At 57.2% G+C, this 19,377-nt stretch overlaps 2 protein-coding genes across 2 annotated transcripts in view; one reads left to right on the top strand and one right to left on the bottom strand.

Annotated features, from left to right (window-relative positions):
* Nucleotides 1-8,264, top strand: Plin4 (perilipin 4). Its single transcript, XM_090340769.1, has 7 exons — nt 1-199; nt 285-414; nt 1,074-1,135; nt 2,847-6,267; nt 6,368-6,555; nt 7,057-7,134; nt 7,209-8,264. The coding sequence occupies exons 1-7, from the start codon at nt 149-151 to the stop codon at nt 7,536-7,538; spliced, it is 4,260 nt and encodes a 1,419-aa protein (XP_090196895.1). The 5' UTR covers nt 1-148; the 3' UTR covers nt 7,539-8,264.
* Hdgfl2 (HDGF like 2) overlaps nt 8,251-19,377 on the bottom strand; it is a 23,557-nt gene continuing 12,430 nt past the window's right edge. Inside the window, exons 6-18 of the mRNA XM_090340783.1 lie at nt 16,471-16,671; nt 13,140-13,256; nt 12,971-13,042; nt 12,042-12,198; nt 11,891-11,966; nt 11,488-11,800; nt 10,314-10,417; nt 10,018-10,091; nt 9,774-9,844; nt 9,495-9,596; nt 9,184-9,382; nt 8,794-8,917; nt 8,251-8,512 (exon numbers count right to left, since the gene is read on the bottom strand). Coding sequence (XP_090196909.1) covers nt 8,413-8,512; nt 8,794-8,917; nt 9,184-9,382; nt 9,495-9,596; nt 9,774-9,844; nt 10,018-10,091; nt 10,314-10,417; nt 11,488-11,800; nt 11,891-11,966; nt 12,042-12,198; nt 12,971-13,042; nt 13,140-13,256; nt 16,471-16,671 — 1,710 coding nt within the window. The 3' untranslated portion in view covers nt 8,251-8,412. The remainder of the gene's footprint in view (nt 8,513-8,793; nt 8,918-9,183; nt 9,383-9,494; nt 9,597-9,773; nt 9,845-10,017; nt 10,092-10,313; nt 10,418-11,487; nt 11,801-11,890; nt 11,967-12,041; nt 12,199-12,970; nt 13,043-13,139; nt 13,257-16,470; nt 16,672-19,377) is intronic.

Here is a 19,377-nt window from a genome sequence, read left to right on the forward strand (position 1 = left end):
AGCGCAGAGACAGCTGCCAGCCACCAGGCCTCCACAGAGGGAACCCCGACCCCAGGTGTGTGATAGGCCTAGGGGTGCAGTGGAAGGAGGCTGTGGGGGTGCCCCCATCTTTTCTGCCCCACCTCTTCCAGTCCCTGAGATCGGTACTATGTCTGCTTCGGAGGAAGGGAGTCGGGGTCCCCCCAAATCAAAGGGCAAGGTAAGGAGGGGGAGAAATCAGGGGAGCCAGAGGCTGCAGGGCACAGGGGAGCCCCAGCTCTGCTCATGAGGCCTCTGCCCCACAGAGATTGAGCAGCTTCTTTGGGTCCCTGCCTGGCTTCAGTGCTGCCCGGAACCTGGTGACCGGTGCCCATGGCCCCCCAAAGGAAGCCCGGCCACCCGCCGACCCCAAGGCCACGCCACCTCAGGCCAAGGGTGAGTGGACAGAGCCATGGGGATGGGGTCCTTGGGGTGGCAGGACTCAGGAACGGACCACCACATGCTTAGGAGGTCTCATCCATCATGGCAGGGCAGTGCCCAAGGGGGAAACTGAGGCAGCAAGGGATTGGCAGGGCCGGTTAAAGTAGAGGCTTGAGGCTAGCAGAGTCTCCCCTACTCTCTGCACCACCCCCGTCTCTTGTGGGATACCTGGGACCCTAGCCACATAGAACACATCCGAATCCATCAGGGGGTGGCATGCCTGGTGCCTGGGGGTCACCCAGGAGCTGGTGGGGACAGGCCAGGCCCAGGATGTGCAGGAGCGGCCACTGAGGAAGGCCCCGGGGTGGTTGGGCCCCGAGCTGGCCCAGAGCCACAGGCAGCTGACTTCACTTAGGGACATGCAGAGCCGACCCACTCACTCTGCCTCACCCACCCCAGGCTCTGCCAGCCCTGCAGGAGCCTGGGTGCACACCCAGGGCCCCGAGGGAAATAAGGGGAAGAAACCCCAGTGGGGTTGGAATGAGCTGAGCCTGGCGGGTGGCCGTGGGGTGCCACCTTCTGCTGTCCCTGGCAGGGTGGCTGGGACATTCCAGGCAATTATGCAACGGGCCTGGGGCAGCTGGGCCTTCCCTAACCAGCCCATGTCCTCACAGCGGCCTTGGAGCCAGAGCAGGCGGCTGGGGGAAGAGAGGTGCTGCGGGGACCTGCGGATGAGGTGAGAGGTGGGCGCGGTGGGAGGAGGGCACGGCGGAAGGAGGGTGGACAGTGGGAGGGCAGGCAGCCATGCATGGTGGCACACGGCCCATCTTTGCCTCTGGGAGACTTGGTGGCTTCTGCTTCTCTCTGGGCCTCCGATTGCACACCTGGGAAATGGGCACAAGCTCCAAAGTCCCCGCACCAAGTCAGCCTGGGAGAAAGGCAGAGAGAGTGTCACAGTCTAGAAGTACCAAGACGCTGAGACACCCACCCGAGACACACAGTGGCCACACACCACACACCTACCTGAGCAGTGTGGGCTGTGGCTCTGGGTGAGTCTGGCCACGCAGACAGCTGAGGGCCACCACCAGGTGACAAAGAGCTGACAGGATGGACGGGATTGCCTGAACCCCACTCCATCCTGAGCACCAATGACTGAGCCACTCCAGCAGACTGCCCTGGCTCAAATCAAAGCACCTCTCAGGGGCCACACCCTGTCTCTCTGCTGGCACTCAGTAGCTACCGTATTCCAGCTCATTCTCCTCTTCAAGGAGCTCTTTTGTGTAGGGGGTGGGGTTTGAACTCGGAGCAGTGTTCCTGGCCTTGAGCTATGCATGCCCTGCCCACTAAGCCATACCTATTAAGGAAATTACGCCCACACCACTAGTGCCAAGACCCCAGCCATGGAAATGCTTTTTTTCTGTCAGTTGTGGGGCTTGAACTCAGGGCCTTGGTGCCACTTCCCATTTTCTGGTGGTTAATTGGTGATAAGCGGCTCTTGGGGCTGGGAATGTGGCCCAGTGGTAGAGTGATTGCCTCACATGCATGAAGCCCTGGGTCCCACTCCTCAGTAAACAAGTATCTAAAGACAGTGCCCGGGCCCTGAGTTCAAGCCCCAGGACTGGAAAAAAATGTCTAGCTGCTTGGAACCATGATCTCAGATCTCAACCTCCTGAGAAGGTTTATAGCTGTAAGCTACTGGTGTCCAGAAATTCTGCATTCTTGTTCCCGGGGTTTTGAGCCAGCTTGTTTTATTTATTTATTTTGCCACTTGTGGGGCTTAAACTCTGCTCCTGGGCTGAGATCTGAGGATCGCAGTTCAAAGCCAACCTAGGCACTAAAGTACTCTTATCTCTAATCAACCACTAGAAACCCAGAAGTGGTGCTGTGGCTCCAGGGGTAGGGCAGTGAGAGTATCTTTGAGCTGAAGAGCTCAGGGACAGCATCCAGGCCCAGAGTTCAAGCCCCAGGGCATCATGCATGTGAGGCCAGCACTCTACCACTAAGTCATATTCCCAGCCCACCAAGAGACCAGTTCCAGTTAGCCACCAGAAAATGGGAAGTGGCACCCAGGCCCTGAGTTCAGGCCCCACAACTGACAAAAAAAGAAAAAAGAAAACCAGCACTTCCATGGCTGGGGCCTTGGCACTGGTAGTGTGGGCATGATTTCCTTAGTAGGTCTGGCTTAGTGGGCAGGGCATGCTCTCAGCCAGCCTTGATCCAAAGAGTTCAGGCCAGGAGTTTAAGCCGCAGGCCAGGAAGAGGGGCATTTGGGCAGCTGGGATGCCAACTAAGAATGTGGTATCCTGGATGCCAGGGCCTGTGGTGAGTGGGCAGTCACATGGTGCTCAGCTGAGTGGGAGTCAGGCCCCGTGGGGCTGGGCCTGTGGGAGACGGGTGTCAGGCCCTGAAGCCTCTACTTCCTACTGACGGCCCTCCTTCCTCCTCAGCTGACCGCAGGGACCAAGGACCAGGTGGGCTCCATGATGAAGCAGACCAAGGACACCCTCTCCTCTGGGATCACCAGCATGGTGGATGCGGCCAAGGGTGTGGTCCAGGGCAGCCTGGACACCACACGGTCAGCTCTTGCCAGCACCAAGGATGCAGCAAATGAAGGGGTCATGGGAGCAGTGGGCATGGCCAAAGAGGTGGTGCAAGGGGGGCTGGACACCTCGAAAGCTGTCCTCATAGGCACCAAGGACACAGTGGCCACGGGGCTCACAGGGGCTGCGAACGTGGCCAAGAGCGCCATGCAGGCTGGCGTGGACACCAGCAAGACGGTGCTGACCGGAACAAAGGACACAGTGGCCACGGGGCTCACAGGGGCTGCAAATATGGCTAAGGGGACAGTGCAGACCGGCCTGGACACCTCGAAAACTGTCCTCACAGGCACCAAGGACACAGTGGCCACGGGGCTCACAGGAGCTGTGAACGTGGCCAAGAGCGCCATGCAGGCTGGCATGGACACCAGCAAGACGGTGCTGACTGGAACGAAGGACACAGTGGCCACGGGGATCACGGGAGCTGTGAACGTGGCCAAGAGCGCCATGCAGGCTGGCGTGGACACCAGCAAGACAGTGCTGACCGGAACGAAGGACACAGTGGCCACGGGGCTCACAGGGGCTGCAAATATGGCTAAGGGGACAGTGCAGACCGGCCTGGACACCTCCAAAGCTGTCCTCACAGGCACCAAGGACACAGTGGCCACGGGGCTCACGGGAGCTGTCAATGTGGCCAAGAGCGCCATGCAGGCTGGCGTGGACACCAGCAAGACCGTGCTGACTGGAACAAAGGACACAGTGGCCATGGGGCTCACAGGGGCTGCAAATATGGCTAAGGGGACAGTGCAGACCGGCCTGGACACCTCGAAAGCTGTCCTCACAGGCACCAAGGACACAGTGGCCACAGGACTCACAGGGGCTGTGAATGTGGTCAAGAGTGCTGTGCAGGCTGGCGTGGACACCAGCAAGACCGTGCTGACCGGAACAAAGGACACAGTGGCCACGGGGCTCGCAGGGGCTGTGAATGTGGCCAAAGGGACAGCGCAGACAGGCCTGGACACCACAAAGACCATGCTGACCAGCACCAAGAATACAGTGGCCCCTGGGCTCTCAGGAGCTCTGAACATGGTCAAAGGGACAGCGCAGGCCGGCCTGGACACTTCAAAAGCTGTCCTCACAGGCACCAAAAATACAGTGTCCACAGGGCTCACAGGGGCTGCGAATGTGGCCAAGAGCGCTGTGCAAGCTGGCGTGGACACTGGAAAGACCATGCTGACCGGAACTAAGGACACAATGGCCACCGGGCTCACAGGAGCTCTGAACATGGCCAAAGGGACAGTCCAGGCCGGTCTGGACACATCAAGAGCTGTCCTCACAGGCACCAAAAATACAGTGTCCACGGGGTTCACAGGGGCTGCGAACGTGGCCAAGGGTGCAGTGCAGACTGGCCTGGACACATCAAAAACTGTCCTCACAGGCACCAAAACCACAGTGGCCACTGGGCTTACAGGGGCCATGAATGTGGCCAAGAGCGCCATGCAGGCTGGCGTGGACAGCAGCAAGACCATGCTGACAGGAACAAAGGACACAGTCAGCAGTGGGATCACCGGGGCCATCAATGTGGCCAAAGGGACAGTCCAGACAGGACTGGACACTTCAAAGGCTGTCCTCACAGGCGCCAAAAACACCGTGTCCACGGGGCTCACAGGAGCTGTTAATGTGGCCAAGAGCGCCGTGCAGGCTGGCGTGGACACCAGCAAGACTGTGCTGACCGGAACGAAGGACACAGTGGCCACAGGCCTCACAGGGGCTGCAAACATGGCCAAAGGGACTGTGCAGGCTGGCCTGGACACCTCAAAAACTGTCCTCACAGGCACAAAAAATACAGTGTCCACAGGCCTCATGGGGGCTACAAACATGGCCAAGAGTGCCATGCAGGCTGGTGTGGACACCAGCAAGACTGTGCTGATTGGAACAAAGGACACGGTGATCCCCGGGCTCACAGGGGCCACAAACGTGGCCAAGAGCACCGTGCAGGCTGGCGTGGACACTGGTAAGACTGCGTTGTCTGGAACCAAGGACACAGTCAGCAGTGGGGTCACCAGTGCCATCAACGTGGCCAAGGGGACAGTGCAGACCGGCCTGGACACCACCAGGTCTGTGGTCATGGGCACCAAGGACACAGTGTCCACCGGGCTTTCAGGGGCCATGAAAGTGGCCAAGAGCGCCGTGCAGGCTGGTGTGGATACCAGCAAGACCGTGCTGACCGGAACAAAGGACACGGTCAGCAGTGGGGTCACTGGTGCCATCAATGTGGCCAAAGGTGCTGTCCAGGGAGGCCTAGACACTTCGAAAGCTGTCCTCACAGGCACCAAAAATACAGTGGCCTTGGGGCTCGCAGAGGCTGTGAATGTGGCCAAGGGGACAGCGCAGACAGGCCTGGACACCACAAAGGCTGTGCTGACCAGCACCAAGAATACAGTGGCCCCTGGGCTCTCAGGAGCTCTGAACATGGCCAAAGGGACAGTGCAGGCCGGCCTGGACACCTCGAAAGCTGTCCTCACGGGCACCAAAAATACATTGTCTACAGGGCTTACAGGGGCCATGAATGTGGCCAAGAGCGCCATGCAGGCTGGCGTGGACACCAGCAAGACTGTTCTGACTGGAACAAAGGATACAGTGGCCACCGGGCTCACAGGGGCTGTGAATGTGGCCAAAGGGACAGTGCAGACTGGCCTGGACACTTCAAAAGCTGTCCTCACAGGCACCAAAAATACAGTGTCCACAGGGCTCACAGGGGCCACAAACGTAGCCAAGAGCGCCGTGCAGGCTGGCGTGGACACCGGGAAGACCGTGCTGACCGGAACTAAGGACACAGTGGTGACCGGGCTCACAGGGGTTGTGAATGTGGCAAAAGGCACTGCACAGTCCAGCCTCAGCACAACCCAGAACATGGCCCTGGGTGCCAAAGACACAGTCCGCAGTGGAGATACCAGTGGCACCCAAGTGGCTGAAGGTGTCCTCCAGGGTAGCCTGGATACCAGCAATGCCATGCTGGCTGGCAGCAATGCCGTCGCATCCACCCTGTTCTCAGAGGCAGGAGACGCAGTCATGGGTGTCATCCACACTGGAGTTGGTACAGCCCAACTCAGCCTGGCCAGTGGAGCCAGCAGCAAGCTCATGGCAACACAAGGGGTAGACATGCCGCCTGCCTCGGGAGGCCCTGCTGTATCTGCCAGGCTTACATGTGGCCAGGGCACGGCCCCTAGCCTGGAGGAAGGCCCTGTGGGCTCTGCCAGTGTCCTCAGTATCCCCAATGAGCTGGAGGGGATGGGGCAGCTCTTCCGCCCTATGAGTGCCCAAGAGCAAGGTGAGGGGGTGGCGGCAGGGCGGGCACTGCCTGGGCTCTGGGTCAAACCCATGGGCAGGCATGAGGTTTCCTGGAATGAGGCTTGCCATCTTTCTTCTAGCCCAGCTGGAGGCCTCAGAGCCTGGGCCAAAGGTGCTCTCGACTGACCAGGATAGCTATTTCATCCATCTTGGTGACCTGGCCCCTGGCTTCCGCCAGCGGGCTCTCGAGCACAGCCTGAGCCACGTTCAACACAGCCAGTTCCAGGCCAGGGACGCCTTGGCCCAGCTGCACGACGCCTTCCACATGGTGAGGACACTGCTGCCTCATCCCCTGCCTTTGTCCGTGCTCTAGTCAGCATATACCCACCTAGAGAGCCAGGGGTGCAGAGCCAGAAGTGGCCAAGGCGCAGGCCGGTCAGCCTGAGAGCCACTGGTGGGTCCAGCCCGGAAGGAATCCTAATACATGAATGCCAGTACTCAGGACCCTGAGGGTGACTCAGCAGCTCCCGGAGGACAGGCCCCTGGCCTGCATGGCCCCCCTCCCATTGTCCTGTTCCTCCCTGGGGCAAGTTCTCTGGGGTGGCCTGGGCTCTGGTCTCCACCAGCCCCATGGCAGGAGCCCCTCCCCTTGTGACACACACACATCCTCTGGACTATGGCCTTGCCACTCATGGTATGTCCACCTCTGGTCCCTTCCTAGGAGACCATGGGACAGAGCACAGCGTGAGCTCCAGGCCCAGTGCTCTGTGTGCTCTTACTCCCTGCCAGAGGCCACCTCATCCTGCTGACTCTCGTTCCATCCTTCTAGGTGGAGGCCGTGGTGCAGGCTCCAGGGGAGCAGCAGTGTGGGGACCTGGGAACCAGCCCCATGGTGGGGACCCAAGAGGTGTGGAGCCCCTCCCCTGCCTTCCCCCTGTCCTCCCCTTCCTTCCCCTGCTCACCCGACTCCTTGTTCCACAGGCACCAGGCACCAAGGCTCTGTCTAGGGTCTGTGCCCTCCTCCGCCAGCTGCACGCAGCCTACAGCGGCCTGGCCTGCAGCCTGCGGGGCCTGCCCGAGCCCCAGCGGCAGCTGGGCCGTGCCCGCCACAGTCTGTGTGAGCTCTACAGCCTCGTGTCCTCTGCGGAATCAGTCATGGAGCTGCCGGCCGAGCGCCTGGCGCAGAGCCGCGAGGGCGTGAGCCACACATGGGAGGTGCTGGAGGCGCAGCTGGAAGGCCTGCAGCACAGCCCCTCGCTCAGCTGGCTTGTGGGGCCCTTCGCCATGTCCCCCCATGGGCAGCAGCTGTAGGCACCTGCAGACCAAGGCCGGTCCACTGTGTCCCCCAACCCGGCTGTGCTTCCCCAAGGCCCCTGCAGGTCCAGACGGGCCAGGGACGAGTGCCTGCCCAGCCGCCACACCAGGCCCTGTTGCAAGCACACTTAGGGGCTCCACTCACACGGGGATCCCTCTTCAGCCTCCATGGGCCCCTTCCTGTGGCCATCAGCCACCGACACCTCTACAATGTGGGAAGGCTGGCCGGGCCCTGGTCAGCACACGGCAAGTTCATTACAACATCCTGTGCACCGGAATGTTCCATGTGGGTTCAGTCTTTGCAGGGATCTGGCTTGAGGTGACAGGAAAACCACCACAACCCCCATGGGATGGAGCTGAACCACGGTGAGGGCTGGGAGAGGTGAAGCAGAGGCTGGGCTTCCTCCCCAGCCCAGGGTCTGCAGAGGTGGGAATGGGCCAGCGAGGGTGGGGGCCTTGAGGAGGGAGGGAGTAGCAGGCATTGGCCATGAAAGGGTATGTGGGGGCCTCCCCAAGCCTCTCCTTTCCCAGCTTCACGCCACACACAGCACCAGAGAGCAACACACGTGCCACCAGCCACAGCCATCTTGTCATCAACCCCGTGCCGCACCCAGGGGCCACTGGCAGGACCCTGCCCCACACGGGCCTCTGGGGGTGTGCACACTGCACCCCTCTGCCATCAGTAAACCGAGCTAATAAAAGGGATCTCTTTTCATTAGAAAACCCTTTATAGTCATTTCATGTCAGTCAGAAATCACAGAAATTAGGCAGAAACCCCCCGAGGGGACAGATACAAACGAACAGCACAGCAGTCCCCTGGAAGGTCTCTGCTCGGGTGGGGAGGGGGAGGGGTGGCAGCCGCAGGCCGAGCTCAGCTCTCCTCGTCTGGGGACCCTGAGTCCAGTCGTGCCCGCTCACGCTCCTGCCGCTCGCCCCCAGGCCTGTCCGGGTCGGGGCCTTCCCGCAGGCTGCTGGTGGGGCACAGCGAAAGAGGGGGGTGGTTGTGAGGATGGCTCAGCCAGCTCCAGGCCATCCAGAGCAGGGCAGGTGTGAGAGGAAGTGGGGTCCGGCCCGCTGGCACCTGCGCCGGTGCTGCCCCCGCCCCTCCTTCCAGCAGAGACCTCAAGACCCAGAGGAGACCCAGGTGATGGCCCCTGGGGTGACCACGGCCTGCCGCGCGGGCCTGGGTCTGTGGCTGTGAGTGGGGAGGATGTGCGCCACAGCACGGTGCTCGTGGGACCCGTGGACTCACTCGCTGTGCACGTCTTCAGAGCCGCACCTCGGGCCCTCCTCGGAGTCCTGTCCGTCCTCCTCCTTGTCCACCACGCTCTCCCCCTTCTGCGACGTGGCATCGCCGTTCACGGGGGGCGGGAGATCTGGGGGACATGGAGGAGTTGGGGTCATTCCCTGACCTTCCCCGCCCAGCAGTCCCCAACCTACTCTCACTGCCCACCCGAGGCCACGGCCCTGAAGCTCTGCCTTGCTGAGCATCTCCCCCACGTGGCCTTCAGCACACGCAGGCTCCCGAGCGTGTGACAGGCTCCTGGAAGCCAGGTCTGCAGGGCCAGCCCGGAAGAAGGCTACCAGAACGTCCTGACCCAAGGGACACACACAGGAGGAGGCCCTGCTGTGCAGTCCTCACCCGTGGCCGCCTCCTCCTCAGCCTTCTCCTTGGGGGCCTCCTCCCCACTCAGCAGCTCCTCCGCCTTCTCCTTCTCAGCACCCGTCTTATTCGCTTTCTGGATCGCCTCCATCTTGGGCCCCAGGACCCTCGACTTGAGCCGCGTGTACACCTCCGCCGCCTTTTCCATCACGTCCTTGTTGGCTTTGTACCGGCGAATCTGCCCACAGCGCCGCACACTCAGCCACGGTGGCTGGTTGGCTCTCGCCCCCCCCAGGGCTAGTCCCCGGCCACGGCCCTGTAAGGGCCTCTCCCCGCCTGTCCTCACCTACCTTTTTGAGTGTGGCCACCACATCGGTGTTCTTTTGCAGGATCTGGGAAGTCACTTGCAGGGTCCCCAACTCGTCCAATGCATTCAGACACCTCTGCACATCCTGGGGGACGGGAGGGCTAAGGCTGGGGGTACGGAATGGTGGGGATCCCACGCTGTAGGGGAGGCTGAGCCCTGAGCCCCACAGCCCCACTCAGGCCTTCAGGGAGGTCCTGAGAGCTCCCTGGAGGACCCTGCACAGGAGGGGGCTGAGCCTTCATGGCCCTGAGGGACATCTTACCGGATTGTCAACTTTCAGCGCAAACTTGATCTCACTGTGCAGCTTCTGGAGCTTCTCCTCCACGGAAGGTTCTGGACCAGAAGAGACACCATCAGACCTAAGTGGGGACTGTAGACCCAGGCCACGGAGCACTCAGCCCCCCCTGCACATTCCATGACCCCTGTGGTTCTGTGGAGCCGGTTGGGGCTCTCTTGAGACAGAGGGCACTGGCCTGGCCTGGTATGCCCCGCCCCGGGGCCCTCACCTTTCTTCTTTTCCACCTTCCGGTCCAGCTGGAGCCCTTCAGACTGCTTCCGGGTTCGCTCCACCTTTCCAGGCCTGTGGGAAGGTGATCCCACATAGGCCCCTGGTCACCAGAACCCAGGGAGTCCCAGGCTCCCCCCAACCCGCAGCTGAGCCCTGGAACCGACAGAGGTGAACCCGGGCCTCCTGTCAACCACAGCAACCCTGGTTCTCATGAAGCAGCACTGGGCTGTCCTAGAACCTGATTCCGGGGCTGCGGGCCTGTCCGAGGATAACACACTCCAGTGTGGCACTGACCTAGCTCGGGACTTGTCCTCCGGCCGGCCCCTCTTTTCCTTCTGGCTGGGCTTCTTTGTGGGCTCTGAGCCTTGTGGCTGGGATTTCTTCCCGGGTTTCCTTCCCTATAGCAGCAGGAACATAGGGTCTTGAGTACCAGACTCCAAACAACAGAGGGGCAGCTGTCCTACAGCCCTGGGCTGGACGGCCACGAGCTGGTTCCCCTTTCACAGCAAAGGAGTGATATGGAGAGAAGAGGACAGTCCTGCTGCCTGGCCCTTCCCAGCGCAGGCCTGGTCCAGAGACTCTGGATCCTGACCAGAATGCCACTGACACAGGGAGGGGAGCTTGATGGGCCCTCTCCTGCAAAAGAGGGAGCCTGCCACCCACCTTCAACCAGGACTGAGCCACGCTGACCCTGCACTTGTCCCCCCCCACCACTAGAGGGCACCTGTGGGCATGGGGGTCCAGTCTCTCCCTCCTCTGCCCACAGTTGTTCACAGTTCCTACCTCTCTTAAGGTCAAAACCCAAGTCTTCCCCACAGCCCACAGGGCTCTGCAGGACCTGCCCTGTCCCCTCCCTGCCCCCTCTCCATGTTCTAGCCACATGGACTCCTTCACTGCTTCTCTAACACATCAGGCTCCACCTTGCAACAGGACCTTTGCATATACTACTCCACGTCTTAGAATCCTTGCTCATATGCTCTCACTGAACACTGTGCTCAGCTCCTCACTTAAACACCATCACTGTAGCTTTTTTGGGAGGGCCAGTCCTGGGGCTTGAACTCAGGGCCTGGGCACTGTCCTTGGGCTTTCTCAAGGCTAGTGCACTACCACTTGAGCCACAGCACCACTTCTGGATTTTTCTGTATATGTGGAATGGAGAAATGGAACCCAGGGCTTCATGCATGCTAGGCAAGCACTAGGCCACGTTCTGGGCCCCACAACTGAAGCTTTCGAGGTGGACCTTTTCTAAAATGGAAAATGGGTCAGGGGAAGGGCCCAGGCCTAAGATTGCAGGTATGTAGGAAGTGAAGGCAGGTGGACTGCAGTCCAGGACAAAAAGAATGAGACCTTATCCTAACAATCACTAAAGCAAACAGGAGTAGGGCGCGGCTGCCCCTCCACAGCCTGGGTGTCCGACATCCCTCGTGGTTTGGGATGGGCCACCCACCAGGCCCTGCCGAGTGCCCACCTCTCGGTCCAGCTCAGCCTCAGGCTCCGAGTCGGAGGAGGACGGGGGACCGCGGCCCCGGCCCTTGCGGCCACGCTTCTTGCCGGGCTCCTCCTCATCCCTGAGCTCGTCAGCACTGCTGCCCGCGCTGCCTGCACATTCGGCGTCCCCGCGCTCGGCCCGCTCTCGCCGCCTCTCCTTTTCCTCCTTCTCCTGTTCCCGCAAGCGCCGCAGCTCCTCCTCCTGTTCCCGCCGCCGCCTGGCCTCCAGCTCCCTCCGCCTCTCCTCATCCCTTCGCTTCCACTCGCTGATGCGGTCCACTTCATCGCTATCGCTGCAGGGAGGCCGCCCCAGCTCAGCCCCGCCCCCGAGCGCAGGCCCCGCCCACCGCCGCTGACCACGCCCCGCCCAGCCTGCCACCTACCTGTCGCTGCTGGAGCTGGACGGTGGCCGCTCGGGCTTTGGCTTCCTCCCACGGGGCTTCGGGGGCGGCTTCTCCGCTAGGGAAAAGGGGGGCGCTCACCACCTCGCCTCAGCACGCCCACTCAGGCCCACCCTTGGCCGCGGACGCCTACCCGGCTTCCGGCCGCGCTGAGGCTTCTTGACAGACACGTCGGAGTCGGAGGAGGAGGAGGACGACGAGGAGGAGGCTGACCTGGCCACGGCGGCCGGCTGCGCCGGCACCCCGTCTGAGTCTGCTTTAGAGTCGGAGTCGGAGGCTGCGGGCACCTTCTGGGGCACACAGTGGGGTGTCAGGGGCCGAGCAGGAAGAGGGGCAGGAGGGCAGGAGGCTGAGGCACACACCCCTGGCCGCCCCTTGCACCCAGACTCGCAAGACAAGGGCTGCTGGCATAGGCCTGTCAGCTTGAGATCAGGCCCAAGCCGGCATCCACAGCAAGAGCAGGGTTCAAACCTGCCCTCCACAGGCCAGTGAGCAGCTGCCTGGCCCGGCCCAGTCCCAGCCTGCAGCGCACACCCCAGCTCAAACAAGTATCACACGTCGTCTACCTATGCATATGCACACACGCACGCACACACAGTTGTTTGGGGGCTGTGGCATGCCAGCCCCCAGAATGCCACTTTTTTTTTGTCAGTCCTGGGGCTTGACCCAGGGCCTCAGCACTGTCCTTGGACTTTCTCAAGATTAGAGCTCTACCACTTAAAGCCACTTAAGAACTACTTCCAGCCTTTTCTACGTATGGGGTACAGAGGAATGGAACCCAGGTATTCATGCATGCTAGGCAAGCACTCTACAACTGGGCTACACCCCTAACCTCAGAACACTGCTTCTGAAAGCCAAGGAGGTTTCCTTTGCGCTGTGACACTGTATGGGACTGGGATCCCGTGGGCAGAGAGAGTCAGAAACTGCTGCTCCCCAAGAAACTGCTTGGGCCTGGTCCTGCGCCCCAGTGGCAAGGGCCATGTTCTGAAAGTCAGTTATGGCTGGAAACCATGGCAGAGAAACCCCACATAAATATGGAAAAGGAGCCACAGGGCACCCTACCTTTTTCTTCCGCCCTGCTGGGGGCCCCCTCCGAGGCGCTCGGCCCACTGTCTTCTTCTCAGGGGTGAAGTCCTGTGGGAGAAGGGAGCTGCAGGGGGTGCAGGCTGCTATGGGGACTCCCCCTGCATACGCCCCGGCCCACCCTTCAGAGAAACAGGCATCTGCTCACCTGGTCGCTGGTCTTTTCCGACTCAGACGAGCTTTCCGAGTTCTCATCGTCCGACGGCGAGATGCTGGCTGGATCCAGGTCACTGGAGGCTTTGCGAGCACGTTTCGAGACAGACATCTGCAGGAAGGGTGACCACTATCAGCAACCCAGCAAACTCTGCTCATGGTGAGGGGATGAAAAGCCCAGGGGAGGCAGACACTTTAGAGGGTGTGTGTGTGTGTGTGTGTGTGTGTGTATGTGTCTCACTCCTCAGGTTTGAATGATGCAGGGGCCTGGGTGCTGTCCTTTTTTCTCAAGGCTTGAACTCTACCACTTGAGCCAAAGCTCCTGTTCTGGCTTTTTTTTTGGTGGTTACCTGGAGAAAAGAGTCTCATGGAGCCAGACATTGGTAGCTTATGCCTGTAAGCCTACCTACTGAGGAGGCTGCGATCTGAAGATCAGAGTTCAAAGCCAGTCTGGGTAGGAAAGTCTGTGAGACTTTTTTTTTTTTGCCAGTCTTAGGGCTTGAACTCAGGGGCCTGACCACTGTCCTTGGGCTTGCTCAAGGCTAGAGCTCTACTACTTGAGCCACAGCACTACTTCTACCTTTTTCTGTACATGTGGTACTGAGGAATAGAATCTGGGTCTTCGTGCATGCTAGGCAAGCACTCTACCACTAGGCCAAACTCCTGGTCCAAAAGAGTAATTTTTTTTTCTCTCCCAGTCCTAGGGCTTGAACTCAGGGCCTGGGCACTGTCCTTGGGCTTTGTCAAGGTTAGCCACAGAGCCACTTCCGGCTTTTTCTGTGTATGTGGTCTTTGTGCACACTAGACAAGCACTCTACCACTAAGTTAAACTTCCAGCCCCTGTGAGACTCATTTCTGTTTAACCACACAAAAAAACAAACAAACAAAACATAAGTGGAATTGTGTTTCAAGTAGCAGAGTGTCAGCCTTAAGCACAAAAATTCAAGGACAACATTCAGGCCTGAGTTGAAGTACTGGGACAGGCACAAACAAAAACCCAAAGGCCTAGAGATGTGGGTCTGCCTCTCAAGTTTAAGGCTCTGAATCCAAATGCTATACCACCACTTAAAAACAACAACAACAACAACAACAACAGACTATTGATTTAGCAGGGCATTATGCTCATGCCTATGATCCAAGCTACTCAGGAAAGAGCTAAGGATTCCAACTGGAAGCTAGCCTAAGCAGACAAATTGGAGACTCTTATCTCAAATTAACCAGGAGAATATAGAAGTGGAGCAGTGCAACCTTAGGATTGTACAAACATATGCAAACACACACACAGAGAATAATAATAAATAAAATAAATTCAAGGCAAGCCCCCCACAAAATAACAACAAAAAGGCCAAGTTAGGGGGAAAATGAAGTCATGCCATGTGCCAGTGGCTCTTGCCTATAATCCTAGCTACTCAGGAGATTGAGATCTGAGGACTGCAGTTTGAAGCCAGACCAGACAGTAAAGTCAGTGAGACTTATCTCCAATAAACTACTTCTGAGGGCTATGAATATAGCTTGATAGTAGAATGCTTTCTTAGTATAAATGAAGCCTTGGTACCACATAAATAGAAAAGGCCAGAAGTAGCACTTTGGCTCAAGTAGTAGTAGAGTGCTTGTCTTGAGCACAATAGTCTTCAGGCCCTGAGTTCAAGCCCTGGGCCTGGCCAGAAAACAAACAAACAAAAACAAAACAAAACATAGAAGAAGCTGGAAATGGCACTGTAGCTCAAGAGGTAGAGTGCTAGCTTTGAGCAAAAGCAGTTCAGGGATAGCACCCAGGACCAGAGTTCAAGCCCCAGGACAGGCAAAATGAAATAAAAAATATTAAAATCAGCCAGGCATAGTGGCGTATAGACTCTTGCCTATAATCCTAGCTACTCAGAAGGCTGAGATCTGATGATCAATGTTCAAAGGTTCAAAGCCAGCCTGGATACTACAATGCTGTGAGACTCTTATCTCCAATTAATCTCTAGAAAATGGGAAGGGGTTGTGGTTCAAGAATAGGGCAGTAGCCTTGAGCTGCAGAGCTCAGGGACAGCACACAAGCCCAAAGTTCAAGCCCCATGACCACCCCAAATTAAAATTACTACTATTTATAAACAAATGTATATACATGTATAATATATATTCACATATAATATATAAGTATATACATATATACTATTTATATACATATAAGTGATACTATTTATATACATATAAGTGATACTCTACATACATCTGTCTGTCTGTCTGTCTGTCTATCTACCTACCTATCTGTATTTCCCCTGTGCTTCTGGAGCTCAAAATCTGGGGCTAGGTGCTGTCCCTGAGCTTGTTGCTCAAGGATAGTGCTCTGCTACTTGAGCCACATTAGTTTATTGGAGATGATAAGAGTCTCACAGACTTCCCTGCTTGGACTGACTTTTTTGTGTGTGTGTGCCAATTCTGGGGCTTGAACTCAGGGCTTACGCACTGTCCTTGAGCTTTCTGCAAGGCTAGCGCTCTACCACTTGAGCCACTGCACCACTTCTAGCTTTTTCTGTGTATGTAGTACTGAGGAATCGAACCTAGGGCTTCATGTATGCTAGGCAAGCACTCTACCATTAAGCCACAGTTGTGCCCTGGTTTTTGTTTTTGCCAGTCCTGGGCATGAACTAAGGGTCTGCGCACTGACCCCTGAGCTTCTTTAGCTCAAGGCTAGTGCTCTACCATTTGAACCACAGCACCACTTTCCTACTTACGTGGTACTAAGGAATCAAACCTAGGGCTTGATGTATGCTAGGCAAGCACTCTACCACCGAGTCACATTCCCAGTCTGTATTGGCTTTGAACCTTGATCCTCAGCTCTCAGCCTTCTGACTGACAATTTTCCCCCTTGGATTTTTTTTGTTGTTGTTTTTGGCAGTACTAGGATTTGAACTTAGGGTTTTGTGCTTGCTAGGCAGGTGCTCTATCTACCACTTGAGTCATAACCCCAGACCTCTCAATCTCCTAAATATCTAAGCTTATAGGCATGAGCCATGGCATCTGACTATTACTTAAAATCCATTCATATCAAGAGGACTTCAGAGTTACCAAGTCCTCATTTTAATCTGGGACCAGGTAAGTGAGGAGTGCACTGAGAGCCTGTAAAACTTCCCAAGACCCCATCTCAGTAAGACAGTCAGGTGAGCAGGTTCATGCCTGTAATCCCAGCACAGTGCAGGCTGAGGCAAGAAGACTGCAAAGATGGGAGGACATGGAGGAAGAAGGGAGAAATGATGCAGGCAACTAGAAAGGGCAGGTGGGCAGGAGAGGATTGGGTAGCCTTGGCTTATTTGTGCCAGGCCGTCCTGTCTCAGCCCTACCTTCAGTGCCGATGTCTTCCGCTTCAGGCCACTGTGGTCACTGCTCTTGTCGGAGTCAGAGTCGCTCTCCATCCTGTCACTGGCAGCTGCAGCAGTCACGGCGGTGACAGCCATGACCCCCCGATTGTTGTCCTCGTCTGCGTCACTCCCGCCAGCAGGGTCAGCGCCGGGTGCCTCCTCACTGTCGGAGGAGCTCACTGGCTGGGGTGGGACAAAGTCCACACATCACCAGGAGTCCCAGGAGGATTTCCCACCAGACCAGTGACCCCGAGGTGAGTCCCTGCCTCTCCCTGCATCTCCACTCTTCCCCATGAGGATGGAACGTCCAGAGCACTGTGGCAGGAGACAGAATGTGGAGGCCAGGAAAGGCAGGGCTAAACCCTGGTTCATTGTGCCTTGGTGGCACTGGGGTGCAGAGCTCTCTCAACAGCACCTGGACTGTGGCTAGATGGCCGACTGACTGGATGACATGAAAGACAGCTGTTCTATGAGCAGCTGGGCCTAGTACAGGCTTGTGGTCTCTACCGCTGGACATGCTAAACTACTGCCTTCTGACATGGAGTGGCACTAAAGCGGGCAGTCCCGAGATGCTACAGAAAGACTCGGGCCTCTCTTAGGACCTTTCTGGAACACACTCTGAAGTTTGCAGGAGGAAAAATGTATGAGTCTATCACCCATCCAGCCAACAACCACCACAGAATACCTACCATGGGCCTGGTCCTAGCTGAGTGTTGGGGCTAGAGATGAGGAAGACACGGCCCTGGCCCTTGCTGAGCTCAAAAATGGGGAAACCTGGGACGCACACCACAAAGGTGGGGAGCTGCAGGCCTGCCTGCACTAGAGGGAGCAGCTCGAAAAAGCATGGAGTGCAGAGGGAGCTCTGGCTCACAAGAGCTGGGTTCCGGCTCCAAGGTCCAGGAAGGAAAGAAGGGAGGATTTCTTCCCCAGAATAGGTAAATCCAGGCCAAAAAACAGCCTCAAGAGCAGAGGGAATGGAGAGTGACAGCTAATGGGAGTTCTTTGTGGAGTGCCAGGAAGGTTCTGGAATTAAAGGAGCGATGTACAACATCGCACATACAAGCAAAGCCACAGTGAGGGTTAGTTTTCAAATAGTTAAAATGGGGCTTTGGGATTGGAATGAAGAGGACCATGGTGGGAGAAGACAGGGGAGTCCAGGAATTAGGAGGGGCACCAGGGGGTAGGGGCCTCCCTGGTTCAGGGCCCCCTCTTTTCTGATGGGAGTGGCTGGCACTACAGTGGCCTCCACACAGAGGGAGCGAGGGAGATGCTAAGAATCCATTCTTAGCAGACCAGGAAAATGAGAACCAGGTGGCGGAGGGAGCTGGCAGGGCAGCACTGAGCACGTTTCCTCCCGCTGTGTCCTGTGGCCCAGGGCCTTAGACACGGCATCCGAGCCTGGTTTGTACAATTTCTGACAATAGTAAAAAGGATGACACTTAAGTAGGTCAAGGCCCAAACAGCAAACACCAGGAGAGACTACTAGGATTTAGGATTTTTCTCCAATTTCCCCCCAGCAGGTGCTGCAGCTGGGTATGTAGCAAAATGGCTGGGCCAAGGGTCCCTTGTAGGAGGCACAGGTCAGTGTCCTGGTCCTAAGTGCCACCAAGCGGGTCACTACTCAGTGTAACAGGTCAGATTCTTGCCTGAAGAAGACACCGGAAGGGCAAGGGTGGAAGAGAGAAGCTAAGTAACAGCTCAGGAGCCAGGCACAGCCATGCCTACCTGTCATCCCAACACTGGGGAGGCTGAGGCAAGAGAACAGCAAGTTTCACAGGCCAGCCTGGCTACCTGACAAGACCTTGCCCCAGAAAATAAGTAAATAAACACATAAATGAATGAATGAATGCACAGAATGAGAGCCAGGGCGAGGACAAGCCTGGAAGCCTGGTGCTAGCCACAGCTTCTGATGAACGAACAATCCTTCCACATTCCTCCACAGCTCCGGACCAAATGAGCCTCTTGGTGCCTCTACAGCCCTGTCATCCTGCACATTCTCACTGTGCCCCACAGAATGGGACAGTGGCTGCTACAACCCAAGGGACATGGCATGCAAGGACTTAAGAGTCACAACTCAAACCCTCGTCCAGTGCCCTACGTTGTCTCTTCACCATTCTGTTAGTGGCCGGATGCTGGCCTAGGGCTCCAGAGGCCTGGGCTCTGGTACCAGCCCAACTCTACTGCCCACAAACTTGAGAGCCCTACAGAGAAGTTGGATATGGTGACGCATGCCCAGGATCCCAGCACTCAGGACATTAAGCCAAGATAATTAAGGGATTCAAAGCAGAGCCTGGAGCTGGTGGTCCACGCCTGTAATCCCAAATATTTAGGAGGCAAAGATCAGAGGATTGCAGTTTGAAGCCAGCTTGCTCAGGAAAGTCTGTGAGGCTATGATCTCTAATTAATCACTAAAAAGCCAGAAATAGAGCTGTGGTTCCAGAAGAGCACAAGCCTCGAATGAAGTTAAGTTCAGAGGTAGTGTCCAGAATCTGAATACCACCCCAGAACTAACACACTACTGCATGTGCATGTGTACTTACATGTGCACACACATGCATGCACACACACACACACACACACACACACACACACACACACACCTCCAAAGCAACATAGTGAGAGCCTCTCTCAAGGAGGAAGAAAACAACAAATGCAAGATGAAACCTTTTAGCCAGTTGTCAGTGGCTCACGCCTGTCATCCTAGCTGCTCAGGAGGCTGAAGATCTGAGGATGGTGGTTCAAAGCCAGCCTGGGCACTAAAAAGACCTTGAGATTCTTATCTCCGATTAACCACTAGAAAACTGGAAGTAGCGCTGTAGCTCAAGGATAGAGTGGTAGCCTTGAGCCGAAGAGCTCAGGAATAGCGTCCAGGCCCAGAGTTCAAGCCCC

Source organism: Megascapheus bottae, chromosome 1 (assembly GCF_031878675.1).
Source record: "Megascapheus bottae isolate mThoBot1 chromosome 1, mThoBot2.hap1, whole genome shotgun sequence".
Classification (NCBI taxonomy): Eukaryota; Metazoa; Chordata; class Mammalia; order Rodentia; family Geomyidae; genus Megascapheus; species Megascapheus bottae.